The following is a 20825-nucleotide window of genomic DNA, read 5'->3' as shown; positions in this document are numbered from 1 at the left end:
CCCCACCCCCACCCCCAGCATATGTGTGTTCTCTCTCCAGTAAATAAAATCTTTAAAAAACCTAGATTGGTGTTTCTTCTGTAATAGATTCTCACTAAGTAAGTAAATATTATTTTACTAGTTTTCATAATGAACTAGAGAGTCAACTAAAATATGAAATTCATACCATTTTTTTCAGAGCCTAGAAGTGATACTTATGTTGTTTTTTTTTTAAATTTTCTTTTTTTGAAATTTTCATTTTATCACCTTCCAAATTGGTCTTCTTCTGGGCAGCTAGAACAGCTCACTTCTCTTAGTTGGGTGGTTTACGAAATCCCTGACATTTCTTGGCACTTAATTTTAAATCTCTTCCATAGTGTGAATTCTAAAAAAACAATTTCAGTGTAATAATTCTAAATGTCATCTCTTTGAGGTACTGGGTATATATAGTGCTGAATATCTGAAGAACTATTATGATGTATCATCTATAATTTCACTTAAAATTTTAGAATGGATAGTTTACTAGGAATGTCTGTGGCAACCTTCAGTTTCTTCCTGATAGAAGAAATTGCGTTTTGTTACCCATTCATTACTTGACAAATACTAAGTTAAGTGTTTATAATAATTAAATATTTATAAATAAAATCTCTGATCTTTTATAAATACTGACTTTGTATTATGAAATGCCAATAGAGAGAACATTCCTATTGAAAATTAAAAGAATTGGATGTGTTCTGGTTATAAAAAACAGATTGGTTTTAAGTGTTATGTTTAAGTATATTCTAGGTTATGTTGTGTAATTGGCTGCTTAAAGGAATAAAATAGGATTACAAAGTAGATTAAAACTGAAACCAGATAACATCTATAAATTGAGAACTATAAATTACATATTTTATTTTGCCTGTATTTTAATGTGCTGTGTATGTTCCATTATTCATGTATACCCTAGATTTAAAAAAGTAAATCTTGTGTTAAGGATAATTTTTACATTCATTTTTAGTTTAACTCTATGTTTGTTTTCTCTTTATAAAAGGCTGATTAATAAAAATAACCCGTATAATACTTAATGTAAGCAGGCGCTGTTCTGAGTACTTACATATTCTATAAGGTAGGCATTGTTAAATACACATTTTACAGACGTAGCACAGAGAGGTTATTTAACCTGCCTGTGGTGGAACAGTTGAAGTGGTAGATGTAGGCAGTCTGGCTCCTCAGTGCTCTTAATGACACTCTGCCTGTCACTAAAGATGTGAACTTAATCTAATTGATCTTTTTAAAAAACAGCTATATTGAGGTTAATTTATAATTTACATATCCTAATGTCCAACACTTTACAATATACGATTTAGTAGTTCTTATTAGTAGTTACAGAATTGTGCATCCATTACCATAACCTAATTTTAGGACATAGTCATCACTCCAGAAGAAACCTGTACCTGTACCTATTAGTGGTCATTCTCCATTGCCTTCCCCCTCAGTCCCAGGCAACCACTAAGCTAAATTTCCAGCTCTGTGGATTTATATATTTTGGGCATTGCGTACAAATGGAATCATGCGTGGCCTTTGTTACCTTCTTTCACTTAGCATAATGTTTCCAGGGCACATCTGTGGTGAAATATGCATCAGTACTTTATTCATTTTATTGTCAAATGATACTCCTGTGTATTGGTTAGTCTTTTTTTTTTAAAAACCCTAACGACATTTTTCAGACATACAATTAGCAGTTTTTAGTATATTCGTTGTATTCTTGTTTCTGTTTTGGAGTGCAGGATATATATTTGAAAATTAGAAGATTAAAAACTGAGGGTCAGGGAACCAATGATATTGAGTCTTGTTTTTCAAATAGGACCAAAATGAACTGTCACCTGGTTAAGTTTTATAGTTCAGTGTATAATTTTTTGGAGCCTAAACTATGATAGAGTTTTTCCCCATAAAATAGTATTCTTGGGTGCCTGGATGGCTTCTCCTTCTCCCTCTACCTACGTGTGTAGCTTTCTCTCTCTAAGAAATAAAATCCTTTAAAAAAAAAATTGTATTCTTGAATGTTAATAAAAGATGAACTTCAAGGTTTTTTTGGGGGGAGGGTTATGATTTTATTTATTTGAGAGGGAATGAGAGAGAATATGAGCTGGGGCGGGGGTTTGGGCAGAGGGAGAGGGAGAAGCAGAGTTCCTGATGAACGGTGTGCCAGGCATATGGCTGGATCCCAGAATCCCGGGATCCTGACCTGAGCTGAAGGCACATGCTTAACCAACTGAGCCACTCAGGTGTCTCTCAAACTATTTCTAAACTAAATTATATTTGAGAATACTTAAATAGTATTGCATAAACAACATAAGGAGCATGTTGTACACTGTTGTATTTATTCATATTGTTTTCATTCTTAAGTTTCATAAACTAGGTAGTGTACCTTGAGATACCAGCCATTTGGAGTTATCACAGGTACAGGAAAGAACAACTCATTATGGTGGCTCTGGCTAGTGCAGGTCTCTTTTGCTGTCTTTATGTTTTTAGCTTTCTCTTCTGTAAAGCTGTATTTATAGCTGTATTGGATATCCAGTTTTGGACAGAGGTGGTTTAAGACACTTAATCTGGGGACGTCTGGGTGGCTCAGTGGGTTAAAGCCTCTGCCTTTGGCTCAGGTCATGATCCCAGAGTCCTGGGATTGAGCCCCACATCGGGCTCTCTGCTGGGCAGGGAGCCTGCTTCCCCTCTCTCTCTGCCTGCCTCTCTGCCTACTTGTGTTCTCTCTTTGTCAAATAAATAATAAATAAAATCTTAAAAAAAGGACACTTAATCTGCTTAATACATGGGATTGCCTCAGGTGCATATATATGTGTGTGTGTGTGCGTGTGTATCTCTCCTCTAACACGTGGAGTTGCCAAAAACCAGTTTTGAAGCTATGATTCATTGAATTTCCAGAACTCTTACTGATTATCATTGGGTAAAAAAGACACAAAGGCCAGATTTTATTTTTTTAGAATTTTAATATTTATTCATTTTTTAGAGTGGGAGCAGGGAGGCTCAGAGGGAGAGAGAATGTTAAGCAGGCTCCATGCCCCCTGGCACAGAGCCCCTCATAATCTTGAGAGCATGACTTGAGCTGAAATAAAAAGTCGGGTGCTTGAGTGTCTGAGCCACCCATGTACCCCACAGAGACTTTTTAATATTTTAGGAATGATCATTATAACAGGTAAATATATCAATAAATGTCTTTAAGGCCGATTATCATTTTATACCTGATTTGCTAAGTAATAGTTTCAGGAAATTCATAATACTTTGTTGCTTAGTGGATTAAGCCGCTGGGTCCTGGGATTGAGCCCTGCATCCGGCTCTCTGCTCCACGGGGAGCCTGCTTCCTCCTCTCTCTCTGCCTCTCTCTCTGCCTGCCTCTCTGCCTACTTGTGATCTCTCTCTTTGTCAAATAAATAAATAAATAAATCTTAAAAAAAAAATCTTAAAAAAAAAATATATATATGTAGTTTAAACTAGTTCATAATCTCTCTATGGAACAGAATAAAACCAGAAATAAACCCATGCGTACTTGGTCAACTAATTCATGACAAAAGAGCCAAGAACATAGAGTGGAGAAAAAGTCTCTTCAGTGAATGGTCTTAGGAAAACTGGCAGCCACTTGTAAAAGAATGAAACTGACCCACTGTCTTACACCATACACAGAATCAACTCAAATGAATTAAAGACTTAAGACTCGAAACCATGAAACTGCTAGGGGATAAGCGCCTTGACATTGGTCTTAACCATTTTCTTGGATTTAACACCAAAAGCAAGAAATAAACAAATAGACTATCAAAGTATAAAGCTTCTGCACAATAAAGGAAACCGTCAACAAAATGAAAAGTGAATTCCAGAAGGAGAAAATACTTGTAAATCAAATATGTGATAAGATGTTACTATCCACAATTAACTAAAAAAAAAATCACACAACTGGGATGCCGCCTGACTGACGCAGGCAGTAGAGCATGCAGCTGTTGATCTCAGGGTTGTGAATTCAAGTCCCATGTTGAGGGTAGAGATAACTTAAGAGTCTTTACATTTTTTTTTTTTTTTTAAGGTTAAATTTATTCGAAAGAGAGTGAGCATGAGCCAGGGGGTAGAGGGGAAGGGCAGAGGGAGAGGAAGAACAGGCTCTCTGCTCAGTCTGTTAAGTGTCTGACTCTTGATTTTGGCTCATGTCATGATCTCAGAGTGGTGAGCTCGATCTCAATTTAGCGTGGGCTCTGTGATTCTTGCTCTTCCTCCGCCCCTCCCCCCACTTGCTCATGCTCTTTCTCTCTCTAAAATAAAATCTTAAAAATCTCACAGTTTCCACAAATGACATAATTCTTTTGTCAGTAATTTGCTGTTTAGAGTATTCAACTACTAATTTACTAAAATTTACCACTATATGCATTTAAATCCAGAATACCATGATCTTTTCTAAATGGTTGTCCATAATAGTATGTGTTTCTTTTCCCAAATGTATTAATTTGTAATCACAATTTTGTCTTATTTTGAGAATTATTTTGAGAATAAGTGTGTTCTGTTACTTTGGGTATATTTAAAGTGCATGTTTAGCCACACAGATAAGTGGCTTATTTTTTTTTCCTCTGGTTGTTCATATTTGAGAATTAGGACTTGAAGGAATTGCTAATAGTGGTTCATGGTAGGGATTCTTCAACCTGAGAGGAGGGAAGAAGTTCACTACATGCTTTTGAAATGCCCAGATCTCTTAATCTCCTTTTGCCTCCATTTTTGTAATTGTTTTTATCTTGATGTACGATGTAGCAGCTTAATCAAGTTTTACTTTAATATTAGAATTACTGTGTTTTGGGGCAAGATTTGCAAATATTGACCAAATGAATATTTTTCTCAAATTTCAAGTGTTTTTCAAAGATTGTGTTCTAAATTTTATTCTTTTTAAGAAGTTTTTAAAAGAAAGCAGGATTTTTAGTTTTTCGTATGTACACTATAGAGTTTAATGTGATTTTCATTTTAAGAAAGACTTAGCCAAATTGAGATGCTATGCTTCACTCAAACATGAGAACTAGAGGCCTGAAGAATAAGTTCTAGTATACTCATGCCATTAGAAAATAGGTGTGGATGTGGAGAAAATATTAGGTGCTTTTATGGGTACCAGGCAAAGATTCTAAGACCAAGTTATATTACAATTATTGACTCACTGTAGGGTTAACTGGCTCATCGATAAAGCAGTAAATTCATGTTTTGCATTTAGTTACTTATGAATCTTCCCTAGTTCTTGACCCATACATTTTTTAGAATACTGTTTACTTGTTATAGAACTTCATTAATTACAGATTTAGAAACTAGTTTCTATCTGTGGGCAATCTAGTCTTTGTTGTAGGAAGAAGTAACCTGGATTAAATCTGTAGCCTCTTTGCAGTGCCAAAAGTGCATGTGGTAAAAATAACAATACAACATTAAAAAACTATTTAGAAACCTCTGTGGCTATCTTTATAAATCACCAAGACAAAAATGTGTCAAATTTGCAGGAGTCATTGGATATTGACAGCAGTTTATAGCAGAGGAAATACTGTTTATTTCTGGGGCATTTTCACTGGAATCAGAAAAGCATTTAGTTTTGTATAACAGTCTTTAATGTTGCAAATTTAGTAAGGAAACACTTGCTTTGAGCAAAAATAAAACCAAGAGTGTGTATCTGACCCTTACTGTGATGGGATTTTTAATGAAGTGTAGATGCAACATAGCAATTTTCATATTCTAGTAATATATTTAAAGTGATATTTCACCTATAAGTAAAAATTTGGCTGAGTCACTTTATGAAAATTGAAGTGGATTATAAATACTGTGTAACATTTGTTAGATTTAAATTGTAAATTTTAAGAATGATGATTTCCTTTAGCTTCTGTTGTTTAGGTGGGTGGTACTTTCATAAGTGGGAAGTTTTAAAATCATTTTTTAACAACAGTTTGTCTTAATTTATCAGTTCCTTTGATGTATAGTTTTCTGTAACAAAGTATCTCCATGTGCACTGTTACATTTGATTCTCATCATTTTATAAACTAGGAAGAAAAAGCTTTATTATGTTCATTTTACATATCATAAAATGGGTTTAGAAAGGAGCTTGACCAAGTTCTTGTATGTTACTTAATTGTCTCGATGTGTTAATATTTTTAAAACTTTCAAATCATTGAAAGTAGAATATTCTGTTTTAAATAGGAATACTTTTTTTATTGCATTTACTATTTTTATATTCATTTTAGTTTCTTTGAATATTCAGGCCTCTGAGTCACAGTGACAGGATCATTATGAACATTGCTTCAGATGCGTATCTTAGTGCTTTGTATAATTATTGGTGGCATTTAATGATCTTAACAGAAGGATATTTTGTTTTTTTTGACAATATGTTATCTGTGCTAGTATCATATGAAACCTGACTTGTCACTAGAGTAGCATTGAGAAGATATCAATATGATATCTTGTGACAAATTAAAAAATTTTTTTCTCTCATTTTTGTTGCCTGCCCTCTGGTGGAGAAGTTTGTGAAATCAATAATAGGGTATATGAGAAGTCTGGAAAAGAAATTAATAATTGTTTGATTTGCTATATGAAAAATTGGATGTATGTTTCAGTTTAAGGTTTAGTTTTTAATCTTAGTATCTAAGCTTTAGAGGGGACAAATGTGGGATTAACAACTGCTTTAAGGATTGTTTCTCAGAAATTGTTGTTGTTTCTTAGGGTCTTGTTGAAGTATCACAAAGTTTAAAAACAGAAAATGAAGAGTTTAAGAAGAGATACAATGATGCTGCATCCAAAGTTCTCCAGCTTGAGGAAGATATTGTGTCAGTGACACATAAAGCAATTGAAAAAGAAACTGAATTAGACAGGTATTTCTGATGGTTTTAAAAAAATGCTTACATATTTCAAAAATGCTTTAATGAAAAGTTTTTTGTCTATAATAATGTTACTTTAACTCAGTTTGAAGGATAAACTCAGGAAGGCACAATATGAAAGAGAACAACTGGAGTGTCAGTTGAAGACAGAGAAGGATGAGAAGGAACTTTATAAGGTAGTTTATTCTTTCTTCATTTCTCTTTGTTATCTATTGCTGTGTAACAGATTACCATGAAATTTAGTGGTCAGGAATTGGGAAGCAGCTTAGCTGCATGGTTCTGGCTCAGGGTGTCTTGGTCAGTTGCATTTAGGATGTTGGCAAGGGCCACAGTCAGCTACAGGCTTGATTGGAACTGGAGGATCTGCTGTCAAGATGGCTCTCACAGAAATGACTTTGTGGCAGGATGCCCTTCAGTCTCTTGCTATGTGGGCAACTGTGTGGCCTCTTCAGTGGCTGCCTGAATGTTTTCACAACAAGGACCCCACTTTCCCTTGGAGGAAGCTGTCCAAGAGAGAACAAGGAGGAAGTCCTAGTGCACTTTATGATCTAGTTACCAAAGTTATAGATTAGTCCTGCTTTATCTTATTCATTAGAAGCTAGTCACTTGGGTCCAGCTAGTACTTAAACAGAGGGAAGTCGGCTTCACTTCTTATGGAGAGGAAGTATCAAGGGATCTGGGGACCTGTTTTAAAACTACCCCATTGTAAAAAGAAAAAGAAAAAACAACGACAACAACAAAAACCCTACCCTATTGGGTATAGTCCCTAAACGTTTTCAGGGAATTTGCTTTATTTTACTTAGCAGGTAATGCATAATAAGTCAGTGAGGTTTAATAGTAACAGGATACCTGCCTGCTTATCAGAATTTATAAAACCTATTGTTTTCCCCTTTTAAGAACATCTTAGAACATTAATTTCAGTCATGATCATCATGTTTTAGAGTTTGACTTTTAGAATAATCTTCAGAGAATGTCATTTTAAAGAAAGTTCTCTCTGTTAACAAATCTTCACCTTTTTAAAATTTTTCTTTTTTAAATGATTCTGAAATAGGATGGTTAGCTTAATAACCAATAATGCTGTAGATGTAAATTGAGATGTGTTTATCTTAAGTGGCTTACAGCAGTCATGAAGGCAGTTCCAGATGAGGAATTTCAAGAACATTCTGAGTTAAGTCAGTATTATTTGGGTAGATTCAGTCACTTGATGATAATAGAAAAGGGAGACACGGTATTGTGGTATATATTTGATTAAAGTTAAAAGCATACAACTGTTTATATATTCAGTATTTGATAGTTAAGTTTGCATGTAGAAACCAGAATATGATTTACATTGCTGGTTGTTTTTTTCTTTTTATTTTTGATGGTGTTGGGATTTTTTTTTAGAAGATAAAAATAAAATATTGAAACCATACACCTTAGAGCAGAGAGCATGGATGGGGGCATTTTGTATGTCACAGGTTATACCCATTTTATTTTATTTAAAAAAAAAATTTTTTTATTTATTTGACAGAGAAAGATCACAAGTAGGCAGAGCAGCAGGCAGAGAGAGAGGGGGAAGCAGGCTCCCTGCAGAGCAGAGAGCCCCGTATGTGGGGCTTGATCTCAGGACCCTGAGATCATGACCTGAGCTGAAGGCAGAGGTTTAATCCACTGAGCCACCCAGGCGTGGCCCCCCCCTTTATTTCTTGAATAGCTTATCCCCAAGGGGTGTGTGTGTGTGTGTGTGTGTGTGTCTCTGTCACTCCCAAAACAAAAATAGTGATGGAGAAGCAAGCAGAGGGAGAAGCAGGCTCTCGCTCTGAACAAGGAGCCTCTTGTGGGACTCAATTCTAGGACCCTGGGGTCATGACCTGAGCCGAAGGCAGAGAGTTAACTGACTGAGCCACCCAGGTGTCCCGCTCTGGTGGATGGATGATTTACGATTTGACCCTTTAAGAAAATATGCCCCAAAATAATGTTTGATTTTTGAACAAGATTTTGTGAAAAGGGGAACTAATAGAGATATCTAGAGAAATTGATGGAATTGGATTACAATTTGTACAGTGTTTTTGCAAACTACCCAACTAAATGAAAATTGGCATCTCTCATAATTTTTTACTCAATGTTAACAATGAATTTCAGTGAGAATATTTCAGTTTTGTTGTCAGGAAAAGACCTGAGCATTATTTCTTTCCATTGATAATTGCTTTCCATGTTGCTTTTTGTTAGCATAATGGGAGATAATAAGATAGAATGTCTATGTCTTCGTCTTTTCAATTCAATAATAAAATTCTAAAGGCATTCTCGTTAGTATTGGAAAGGGTTTAGGAAGGTCCTAGATTAAACCAGTGATGCTAGAGAGGTGATATGATATAATGGTGAATGATATAAGGATGAATTATTTTGGAAAGAGAGAGACCTATCCCTAAGGATTTCATCTTTCCATCCTGCCTTTCTTTTCTTTCTGTTACTGTGTTTGTTTCTGTTTATTAGCTAGTCATTTAATGTAACTTGGGTGTCCTGACTCCTGGTCTAGTAAGTCTTCTGGTTCCTTGATCATTTTTGGGTTAGAGGTAAACAATGGTAGTTTGAAATTCGAGTAACTTAGGTTATGGAGTTAGAGTATTCTTGACATCTCAAACACTGTTACAGGTACATCTGAAGAATACGGATATAGAAAATACCAAGCTTGTGTCAGAGGTCCAAACTTTAAAGAATTTAGATGGGAACAAAGAAAGCATGATTACTCATTTCAAAGAAGAGATTGGCAGGCTGCAGTTCTGTTTGGCTGAAAAGGAAAATCTGCAAAGGGCTTTCTTGCTTACAGCCTCAAGTAAGGTAAGTATTTTTGCAGTGTGTATCTGAAGAGTGTAAAATGTGTGTCTGTTAAATGTATGCAATATAGTGGTTTTTATTTTTAATCTTTCCTTTCCCCAAGCCTTTCTTTTGAAAAAGTTCAAATCTGGAGGCATTCAGCATTACACCCTAAATACATTAGCATGTCTCCTTATCAGCATGTACTTTGTTCTGTATAACCATCAAACCATTAACATACCTAAGAAATTTAACATTCATAAGATAATATTTCACTCCTGTATGTAGTTTTAGTACATTCAAATTGTCCCAAATATATTTCTGTATAACCTTTAAAATTTCTTGGCCCAGGGGAAATAAAGATCACCCAATTACTGTGTTCTTGGTCTGCTCTAATCTAGAATAGCTTCCCTGTACCTTTTGTTTTTTTATGACACTTGATATTTTTGACGAATTCAGACTTGTCTGAGAAAATGGTCTGTACTCCAGATTTATTTATCATTTCTTCATGGCTGGATTCAGGTGAAACCTTTTTTGGCAAGAAAAGGCATAGATGTTTTGTACATTCTGTTGCAGTGTTATCAAAAGACATACAATGTCAGTTTCGTTCTTGATGTTAGGTTTAATCATTTGTTTAAAGTTATGTTTGCCTGAAACCATCATATTGGTGCTTTTTTCCCCTCTTTGTATTGACTAATATGTAGGATAATACTTCGAGATCATGTGAATATCTTGTTCCCCAGTAGCCTTTCACCCAGTGGTTTTTTCTCCTTGATGATCCTCACCTTTATCAGTTATTAATGATTACAAAATGGTGGTTTAAAAAATTATATCATTTCTTCTACATTTATTAGTAGGTATTCTTTTATAATGAGGTTTTGCTGCCCTCTCCCTTTTTTTCATATTACTGTGGACTTGGGATTCTTTTTTGTTCAGTATATCGTACATCATCATTATTACTCTTTTTCCTACCCAAATTGTCCCATACTTAGCTGGGGGGAGCCATTCCGGACCTTTTTTTTACCCCTTCAAGATTTTATTTATTTGCTTTATTTTTATTTTTATTTTTTATTTATTTGCTTTAGATCGTGTAGAAGGGGGAGCAGCAGAGGAAGAGGGAGAGAATCTCAAACACTCCATGTTGAGCACAGGGCTTGAAGTGGGGCTTAATCTTAGGACCCTGACACCATGACCTGAGCCAAACCAAGAATTGGGCACTTAACCGACTAAGCCACGCACCCAACCCTCTTTTTTTTTTTTTTTTTAAGATTTTATTTATTTATTTGACACAGAAATCACAAGTAGGCAGAGAGAGAGGGGGAAGCAGGCTCACTGCTGAGCAGAGAGCCCGATGTGGGCCTCTATCCTTGGACCCTGAGATCATGACCTGAGTTGAAGGCAGAGCTTAACCCACTGAGCCACCCAGGCGCCCCAACCCCTCTGTCTTTTTCGTAAATGTTTTGAATACTTCTTGGCTTTGCGAAACAACTGTATATTACGGTTTTAGGTTCTGTCCCATACCTCGTACTGGCGTTTATTTCTCTAAGGAGCCCTGGTTTTTTTCAGCGGGGAATGGTATTTTGAAGTCAAATAGAATTTTGATATTTTTATACTGGATCCTGTTGCTACTAGGGGTCATTGCTTCTTTGTACTTCCATTGGACAGACATTTAAAGTCTTTATATAGATTTCTTCAATTCAAATCCAGTACTTTAGGGTTCTTCCTTACCTTCCTCCATTCCGTATTTATCTCTTCTTTCAGTGTGAGAGCCTTTGTTTCCAAACGTCATTATATATATTCATGTATTTTACCCTGTTATACACAGCAGTAGTTTCAGAAATGTTACACCAGTGCCATTCCCAACAGTGTGTCTACTAAATTAAGTTCTTTTTTTTTTTTTAAGATTTTATTTATTTGACAGAAATCACAAGTAGGCAGAGAGGTAGGCACAGAGAGAGGGGGAGGCAGGCTCCCTGCCAAGCAGAGAGCCCGATGCGGGGTTCGATCCCAGGACCCTGGGATCATGACCTGAGCCGAAGGCAGAGGCTTTAACCCACTGAGCCACCCAGGCACCCCTAAATTAAGTTCTTCCCAATCCTTTTTCTAAGAATTTATTTCAGTAAGGATGTACATAGTACTGTGTTCAGAGTTAATTGAATAAACTTTTTAACATATTAATGGGTAATGAATTTTTACACAGTCTACATTTTTGTTAGTATTTAATTCTAAGATTAGTTTTTATTCTCTTAACCTTTTGATTGAATTTTGTGTGTTGATTGTTAAATAATTGCATCATTCAAAAATGGAAATACTTATTATAAAATTCACTGTCTCTTTCCTAAAACAAACAAAAAAACCCTTTCTTATACCTATATGTAAACATTTTCATTAGTTTTCAGTTTATCCTGTTTCTTTCCGCAAAAATAAACATGTGCAAGGGCTCCTGGGTGGCTCAGTGGGTTAAACTCTCTGCCTTCAGTTCAGGTCATGATCTCAGGGTCTGGGATCAAGCCCTGGAGTTAGGCTCTGCTCAGCAGGGAGCCTGCTTCCCCCTCTCTCTGCCTACTTGTGATCTCTCTGTCTGTCAAATAAATAAATATCTTAAAAAAAAATAAGCATGTGCATATGCAGGCACTTTTTCTGTTCCCTTCTTTTTCTTTTTCAATTTTAAACATTTTTTATTTAAATTCATTTAAATTGATTAACATACAATGTATTACTGGTTTCAGAGGTATATGCTTTATCAGTCTTTATATAATACCCAGTGCTCATTATATCACCCAATTACCCCATCCCTCCATATTCCCTTCTTTCTCAAAAAAAGGAAAAAGCTGCCATGCTATATATACTTTTTGCACCTTGCTTTTAAAAAACTGAACAATATAAACTGAAAAAAATTACTTCTCCTTCAGTTCATGGAGATCTTTGAACATTTTTTTTTTTTTAATGGCTGGGTAATACTACATTGAGCAGTTTTACCTTACTTGTTTTTCATATAAGTAAAATAAGTTAAATAAGTAAAATTCTCAGTTTTACTTATTTGTTAACTCTTGTGAATGAGTATTACATCATTTGCAGTAGTTTATTGTTAAATATACTCCACTGTAATTACTGTAACACCTAAAACATAGGTTGTGCATCACATTTAGAATTAATGATTAACACCCTGTCTTTAATATAGCACATTGCAAACACAGAGGTAAAACATACATTTGATTTATTTATTAAGATGCTAAAATTTTCTCTAGGCATCTTTTTTCTACATAAAACCTCTGTAAGGAAAATAACAGGTATAGAAATAACCTGGGAAAATTGACTCTTAATTGAAGTTTTAACAATTTAACAATAAAGTGTTAAAACTTCTTTTTTTTAAATTCTCTGCCCATCAGGGTTCAAGTCACGACCCCAAGATAAGAGTCAAATGCTCTACCAAGTGAATCAGTCAGGAGCCCCATTAATCATTAAAATGCAAAAAAAATTGTTTTTTAAAGCAGTACAAGGTCATGGTTATAACATAATTCAAATAATATATAAGGGTACAAAGTAAAAGTAACCTTTATTCTTCCCCATATATGTCTTACAGAATTTTTAATTTTCCTAGAAATCTATGAAGGTACACAGAGAATTTATATTTTTATAAAAACAGAATAGAACCTTTTTAAAAAAATTTTATAGGGTGTCTGGACATTCTGTATGGGTATGAGAACCCATACAGATCTTCCTCATTCACTAATAGCTGCATAGTATCCCTTATTTTATTTATAGCCATGTAGTATGGAGTTGTTTTTAGTTGTGTATAGTCCTTAGCTTTTTAAGCGTGCTGCAGTAAACCTTGTACAGTTATGTAGGCACGTGTACATACCAGAATAAATTTCATAGTTATTTTTAAATTGCTTTTCAAAAAAATAGCCCAGCATTGTATATACTCCTGTTTGTAATGGGAGCAGAGACTTTCATTGTATAAAGTATATATTGCAGAATTTATAATAAATTCTGTATTATATATTTTCTATTTTTAATAATTTTTCATTTTAATAATTGTACTGCATCCCTGTAAAGCTAAATAATTTTCTTAGAAACTCATGAAAATAAAGTTGCTAGACCAAAAGTTAATATGCTTTTTAAAGGTTGTGCCTGTTGCAAAAATCTGATGAGAAACTTTATACTGCTTACCAGGTACATAGTCCACTTGTTTATAAATGTGTTAGTTTCCCTGAAGTCATCCAAATATTGGAGTATTCTGGTTTTTGAATCTTTATCAGTTGAAATAAAATGGTATTTATTTTAACTTCTTTGATTGTTGATGAGTTGAATATATTTCTGTATGCATAATGGCCATTTCTTAAAAAAAAAAAAAAAATTCAGGGGCGCCTGGGTGGCTCAGGGTTAAAGCCTCTGCCTTCGTCTCAGGTCATGATCCCCAGCATCTTGGGATCGAGCACCGCATCAGGCTCTCTGCTCAGCGGGGAGCCTCCTTCCTTCTCTCTCTCTCTCTCTCTCTGCCTGCCGCTCTGCCTACTTGCGATCTCTGTCAAATTTAAAAAAAAAAAAAAAATCATAGTCATGCCATTCCCCAATTTTGGGGTTTTTTTGGCCTTTTTTGGGGGGGGGGGTTGGAGAGTTTTTTCCTTACTGATTAGAAAATATATTTATATCAGAGTATTATTGTACCTTTTTAAAAAATATATTCCAAACAATTTCCTCTGTTTTTTTTGTTATCTTCCCTTTTGACAGAGAAACTGATAATATTTACATAGTTCGATCTATTAATATTATATCTGCAAAGATTTCCTCCACTTAAGCATTACATAGTCATTTATTTCCTTCTAAGGAGCTAACAGTTTATTTTTATTTATTTATTTTTTAAGTAAGCTCCATGCCCAACATGGGGCTTGGGCTAACTATCCTGAGAATCAAGAGCCATGTGCTCCACCAACTAAGCCAGCCAGGTGCCCAGGAGCTAACAATTTAAAAATCCAAGAATGGGTTGCACTTTTTCTGAGTTTGTTATTTTTAGTACAGGGATAAAAATAGGAAAGTTGAATAAACTGGATTTGTTGAGGTCCTAATTTTTTTTTTTTTTTAAAGATTATTTATTTATTTATTTGACAGATGGAGATCACAAGTAGGCAGAGAGGCAGGCAGAGAGAGAGCGGGAAGCAGGCTCCCTGGCGAGCAGAGAGCCGATGTGGGGCTCGATCCCAGGACCCTGGGATCATGACCTGAGCCGAAGACAGAGGTTTAACCCACTGAGCCACCCAGGCGCCCCTGTTGAGGTCCTAATATTAAAGGAATAGCAATTTTAACTTTTTCTTTCCCTTTTTTTTTCTTTTCTTTCTTTCTTAAAAATTTTATTTATGTGTGAGAGAGAAGCAGACACCCCGCTGAGCAGGGAGCCCAACATGGGGCTCTCGATCCCAGGATCCTGGGATCATGACCTGAGCTAAAGGCAGATAGATGCTTAACTGACTGAGCCACCCAGGCGCCCCATTTTTTTTTTCCTTTTTAATCAATTTTAACTTGTAAAGATACTTTTAGGTTTGTTAAGAGGTGCTAATTACTTTTCATTTTCCCAGTACCTCATCTTTGTTACTTGCATATCAGTATTTTGTTTTTAGAATGAAATTCTAAATCTGTCCTGTTTTCATAATGATATGTGATGGTATATTAATGTTACATTGGGTATGTTTTAGGTTAGTTAATAGGAGACTTCTTTTAACCAGAATTTTTGGAATTACTGAGAACTTTCTGAAATTATTTTTATTGTAATCATAAAAAAGGAGGGTCAGTAGTTCCAGCTCCTGGAGATTTCTGGGGACAGGTACTTTCATTTGTATTTCCATTTAAGCCAGGGCTTTTAAATACAGGGCAGGTTGCTTAACTTCTGAACTTCAGTTACATGTGTTTAATATGGTAGAGATACTGAGTGCATTGGGTTGTTAAATGGGGACGGTAACACAGAGTCTTTAAGTTTTTTATAGGTTAATGTGCTTCATCGATGTCATGAATAGAAAACAGTATTTAGAGCAGCTGGGTGGCTCAGTGGGGTAAGCTTCTGCCTTCAGCTCAGGTCATGATCTCAGAGTCCTGGGATTGAGCCCCACGTTGGGCTCTCTTCTTGGTGGGGAGCCTGCTTCCCCTCTCTCTGCCTGCCTGCTTGTGATCTCTCTCTCTGTCAAATAAATAAATAAAATCTTAAAAAAAATTTAAAATTTTGAATGTGTTGAAATATTAAAAATGGTTTCTGCTTCTCTTTTAATTTAATGGTTTTATTGTAAATATATTTATCTACTTTTCTTCAGGAGGATACCTTTTCTTTAAAGGAGCAACTTCGTAAAGCAGAGGAGCAGGTTCAGGCAACTCGGCAAGAAGTTGTCTTTCTGGCTAAAGAACTTAGTGATGCTGTAAATGTGCGAGATAAAACAATGGCAGATCTGCATACTGCACGCTTAGAAAATGAGAAAGTAAAAAAGCAGTTAGCTGATGCAGTGGCAGAACTTAAACTGAACTCTGTGAAGAAAGACCAGGTAAAATGGGTTATTTTGATTTTTCACTTGATCAAAAACTCACTACAAGCTTAATAGGTATGTCATAATAGGTCAGATTCCTTATCACAGAAATTTAAATTTCTGTTCATTTCATTTAGTCATTATAACTTCTTCAGTGGAAATTAACGTAACTTTAAGGAAAACGTAGGTAGGCTAATGCCTAATGGTTAGTAAGAGCTGCTCTATTGTTAAACTTTCTGATGTTCAGTTATATATTGCTTTGTTTGGAATTTCTTATTTATTAGCTTCATAAAGTGGTATTATGGTTATTTAACAGGGTAATACTTATTCCTCTGGAGGTAGATTGTTCTTCTCTCGTTTTTTAATGAGCCTTAGTCCTGAGAATATAAAGCTGGATTTATTAGGAGCTAATGTAGCTCTGTTGCCAAAACTGTAAAACAAATAAAAATTAAAAGCCAGAAAGAAAAAAGTGAAAATGAAGTTGGGATTTACTTTTACATTATGAGATAGGAGATTTTTAACTTTTTTTTTTTAAGCAGAAGTGTGTGTGTACTTTTGTCATAGGAAAAGACTGATACACTGGAACACGAACTGAGAAGAGAAGTTGAAGATTTGAAACTTCGTCTTCAGATGGCAGCAGATCATTATAAAGAAAAATTCAAGGAATGCCAGAGGCTCCAAAAACAAATAAACAAACTTTCAGACCAATCAGTAAGGACAGTTGAATGTATATCTAATATTTCCTTTATCACTATTTCTGTTTAAGTTTTATTTATGTAAGTAATCTCTGTACCCCTCATGAGGCTCTGATTCATGACCCTGAGGTCAAGAGTCATATACTCTTTCAACTGAGCCAGTTAGGTGCCCCCAGATTTATAATACTCTAAATATCAACCTTTTGAATATAATTTATCTCTGCTGATTTGAAGTCTTTGGTCTAATATTGTAATGATATGTATTTTTTTTTTTGATCTGGAGTTTTTATTTGCTGGAAAACCAACAGAGGAAGCAAGGGCAGCAACAGGCAAAAGAAAACAGGAGGGGGTTCCTTTTTACTCGACCATTTCCCTCTAAATTCTTGATAAATGTCTTTACTTAAAAACTGTATACGTATTGGATCACTCCTTACAACAGTGATGACTGTCCCCAGTGTGGTTCACCATTGGTTATCCCCAGGATAATAGATATTTTCTCAGTTTTCATTGTTGGGTTCTTCCATCCTATTCATAATCACTAGATTAGGAAGAGTTAATGTTAGCTAGTTGTTTTATATTATTCCATTTGAGAGTGGGTAAGTAGGTTTAATGAAAAAAAAAATTATTTCTGTTCTGATGCGTGTTTTAACGTGGGTCCTTAAATTGTACCTAATAATAAGGTTTGCTATGTAATGGAATGCTGGAATTGGAGAAACATATTTAAAATCTGTAGTTGATACGAGGTTCTCTTTGCAAACAAAATTTATTGTAAACACTGTTTTATTTGTATTCTATATGGTACAAATGATTTTTTTCCCCCAAGATTTTATTTAGGGGCGCCTAGGTGACTCAGTTCGTTAAGCATCTATCTGTTTTCAGCTCAGGTTGAAAATAAAGATTTTATTTATTTATTAGAGAGAGATCATGAATGGGGTGGGGGGGTGCAGAGGGAGAAGCAGACGTCCCTCTAAGTATGGAGCCCAGCATGGGGCTCAATCCCAGCACGCTGGGATCGTGACCTGAGCTGAAGTCAGGTACTTAACCAGCTGAGCCACCCAGGTGCCCAGTACAGATATTTTCACAGAAATGGGTGTAGTAAACTAGAAAGGCTTTTGTGAAAAAATACTATACTTTGAGTTTGACCCACATGTATGGGTTTGGGTTTGGGGCCTGTTCAGTGTATTTGTAGTAGGTGACCTAGGAGATTTCTATGTCTTTTTTTGGTAGTGTTTTGATGATTTGACAAGGAAAACCAAAGTAAAGTTTTTCTCTTTTGTAACATTTAGGTCAGTTAGTAAAATGATGTGTGTTACCTTTGGTTTTTGTTGGCCTTTAAGACAATACTGGCTTTGTGGACCTCTCAGGATTTCTTTATCGCAATTACTGATGGAAGGAAATATAACTCCCGTGATAATTTATTGTTAATATTTTGCATAGGCCAATAGCAACAGTGTCTTAACAAAGAAAATTGGGAGTCAGCAAAAAGTGAATGATGCCTCAATAAACACAGACCCAGCTACTACTACTGCCTCCCCTATAGATGTAAAGCCACCACCTTCTGCAGGTAAAAAATTTTCAGATCTTTTGTGTAGTGTCCTGCCTTGACAAGTATTGATACTTATTTATACTGCCTTGTTCTGGGTATTTGAATTTAATGGAGTTTCTGAAAATTCTTATAAGTGAGAGGATTAAGGCAATGATAAAGTAGGGGTCTAAAAGTAAGAGTCATGCATGTGAGATATACAAAATGTGTGAACCTAGTATTTATCTTCCTGAGAATATTCCGAAGTATTAAGAGACTACAGTTTGTAAGCTTATATGCTTATAGCAACAGTTAGGCTATAGGACAAAAACCAGTGATTGAATTTTTAATTAATAGCCCACTAAATCTATGGAATTTTTATGGAACTTTAATTACATGGTTCTGTGGGGGGGGGGGAATAAATCCCCTGTTGATAGTTTTATTTTTCTTTTACTACCGCTACTACTACTACCTTTTTTTTTTTTAAACAACTTTGGATCATTAGGGTACTTTCTGGTTAGTGTACCTGTTGGAAAAATTAAATTATTATTTATTAACTTAGAGAACAGATTAGAAAGACATAGTGAATGTATAAACAACATGAAAAATTTGAACTAATTTTTTCCACCTTAGGTTAAAGATTTGACAATAATGAAAGTCGGCACTAGAGTATATAAAAATACATTTCCTTCTGTATTGTTGGCGTAATTGCTGTTAGACTTTTTAAATGTATTGTAAACTTCCCATGCTATTAAATATTTAATTGCATTCAGCCACTGTAGAATAAGATCCTGACTTCCCATTTCTGTACAAACTCTGTAGCATCTGGAGTGGTGTTGTGTAGATTATTTACTTAATAAAGACTTGAATAGTAATGAAGGACTAGAAAAGTGATTTAAAGTGTTTTTTTCAGAGAGTGTGGCTTTCTACTTACCTGTCTATTCAGTTATATGAAAAGAACAAGTGTGCCATTTAAAACTATTTTTAGTTAATTAAAAAAAAAGATCCTTTTCATTATTGAATATGAACTTGTTTCTTGGCCAAACATAAAAAATTCTCACGTAGAGCTTATATTATCTTTATTTAGTGTGTGAATAGATGTTCCCAAATATTTCTCTCCTTTAGTATTCCATTTATTTCACAGTATACTTACCTTTAAGTCATTCTGAACAGGAAGATAATAATATAAGGGGCAAAATAAGTTTTAATAATAATATTTTCTGCCTTGTAATAGCTGAGACAGATTCTGACATGGTAACAAAGGGACAAGTCTGTGAAATGACCAAAGAAATTGCTGACAAAACAGAAAAATACAATAAATGTAGACAACTCTTGCAGGTAAGCTAGCTTTCTTGTAAATGAAAGATTTATTAGATATAATGGCTTACCTTTGTTGTTTGGATTTTTTCTTTAAATTCTGGGTGGGTTTACTCCCCCCCCCCCCCCATTAAGATTTTATTTATTTGACACTGAGAACACAGGCAGGGGGAGCTGCAGGGAGAGAGAGAAGCAGGCTGCCTCAGCAGGGGCTCAGTACAAGACCCTGGGATCATGACCTGAGCTGAAGGCTGCCTCTTAACTGACTTAGCCACCCAGGTGCCCCCTTAGTTTCACTTTTGGGATGATGAAAGGAGGTTGTTCCGTGTATCTACTCATGTAGGCCTGTGTGTAAAATCATGATCCTAAAATTTTCTGTTGACCTGGTGTCTTTTCTTGGTAATGGGCAAGTGATTAATTGAGATTGGTTATTTTTGTCTGTTGTCTTCTTATAAGGATAAATTGAATACATATCCTTGAATTTGGAACTTCATAAAGGGAAGTATTCTTTTTACATTTACTATAATAGCAAAGTATTTTAGGATATCTTAAATAACCAGATTTACAAAGTGGAAAAAGAGCTTTTTCCTTTGATGAGATGAGCTGTTGCCTTTATGATGTTAACTATTTTGACTGTTTTAAACTGTATTCTTCATACATTTCAGTTTTGCAACTATCTTGGGTAGGGTTCACTCCTGGAGTATTTAAAGGATAAAGGGAAAGTGCTTCTCATTTATTCCTGATTTGGAGAAGGGAGGCAAAGTGTTTTGTGTTTGTGTGATTTTTGTTAATTTTTTGTGTATGTTTCTCCATGCCTGTAGAGAGGGGAAGGATATTTAGAACTATAGAATGATGAAGTTCATACATTAGTTCAGGGTTATTATAGTGATTGATTTAAAACATTTTGTCAGTGCCTTTTAATAATTAATCTCTTAAACTTTATTTTTTAAAAGATTTTATTTGCGAGAGGGATTGCAAGAGAGCATGAGCAGAGGATGGGGAAAGGGAGCAGGGAGCCCATGGGGCTGGATCCCAGGACCCTGAAATCATGACCTGAGCCAAAGGCAGACACTTAACCAACTGAGCCACCCAGGTGTCCCAAATCCTTTAAATTTTAAACATTTTTGTTGCTTCAGAG

At 35.2% G+C, this 20825-nt stretch overlaps 1 protein-coding gene across 2 annotated transcripts in view; it reads left to right on the top strand.

Annotated features, from left to right (window-relative positions):
* TAX1BP1 (Tax1 binding protein 1) overlaps positions 1 to 20825 on the top strand; it is a 73683-nt gene that overhangs the window by 28796 nt on the left and 24062 nt on the right. For both annotated transcript variants that reach the window (XM_046020333.1, XM_046020334.1), the window contains exons 6-12: positions 6697 to 6845; positions 6937 to 7027; positions 9483 to 9668; positions 15947 to 16171; positions 16718 to 16864; positions 18286 to 18412; positions 19605 to 19708. In XM_046020333.1, the coding sequence (XP_045876289.1) occupies positions 6697 to 6845; positions 6937 to 7027; positions 9483 to 9668; positions 15947 to 16171; positions 16718 to 16864; positions 18286 to 18412; positions 19605 to 19708 (1029 nt within the window). The remainder of the gene's footprint in view (positions 1 to 6696; positions 6846 to 6936; positions 7028 to 9482; positions 9669 to 15946; positions 16172 to 16717; positions 16865 to 18285; positions 18413 to 19604; positions 19709 to 20825) is intronic.

Source organism: Meles meles, chromosome 10 (genome assembly GCF_922984935.1).
Source record: "Meles meles chromosome 10, mMelMel3.1 paternal haplotype, whole genome shotgun sequence".
Lineage (NCBI taxonomy): Eukaryota > Metazoa > Chordata > Mammalia > Carnivora > Mustelidae > Meles > Meles meles.
The sequence above is the reverse complement of the archived record's forward strand: the minus strand, read 5'-3'. Positions and strand labels throughout refer to the sequence as shown.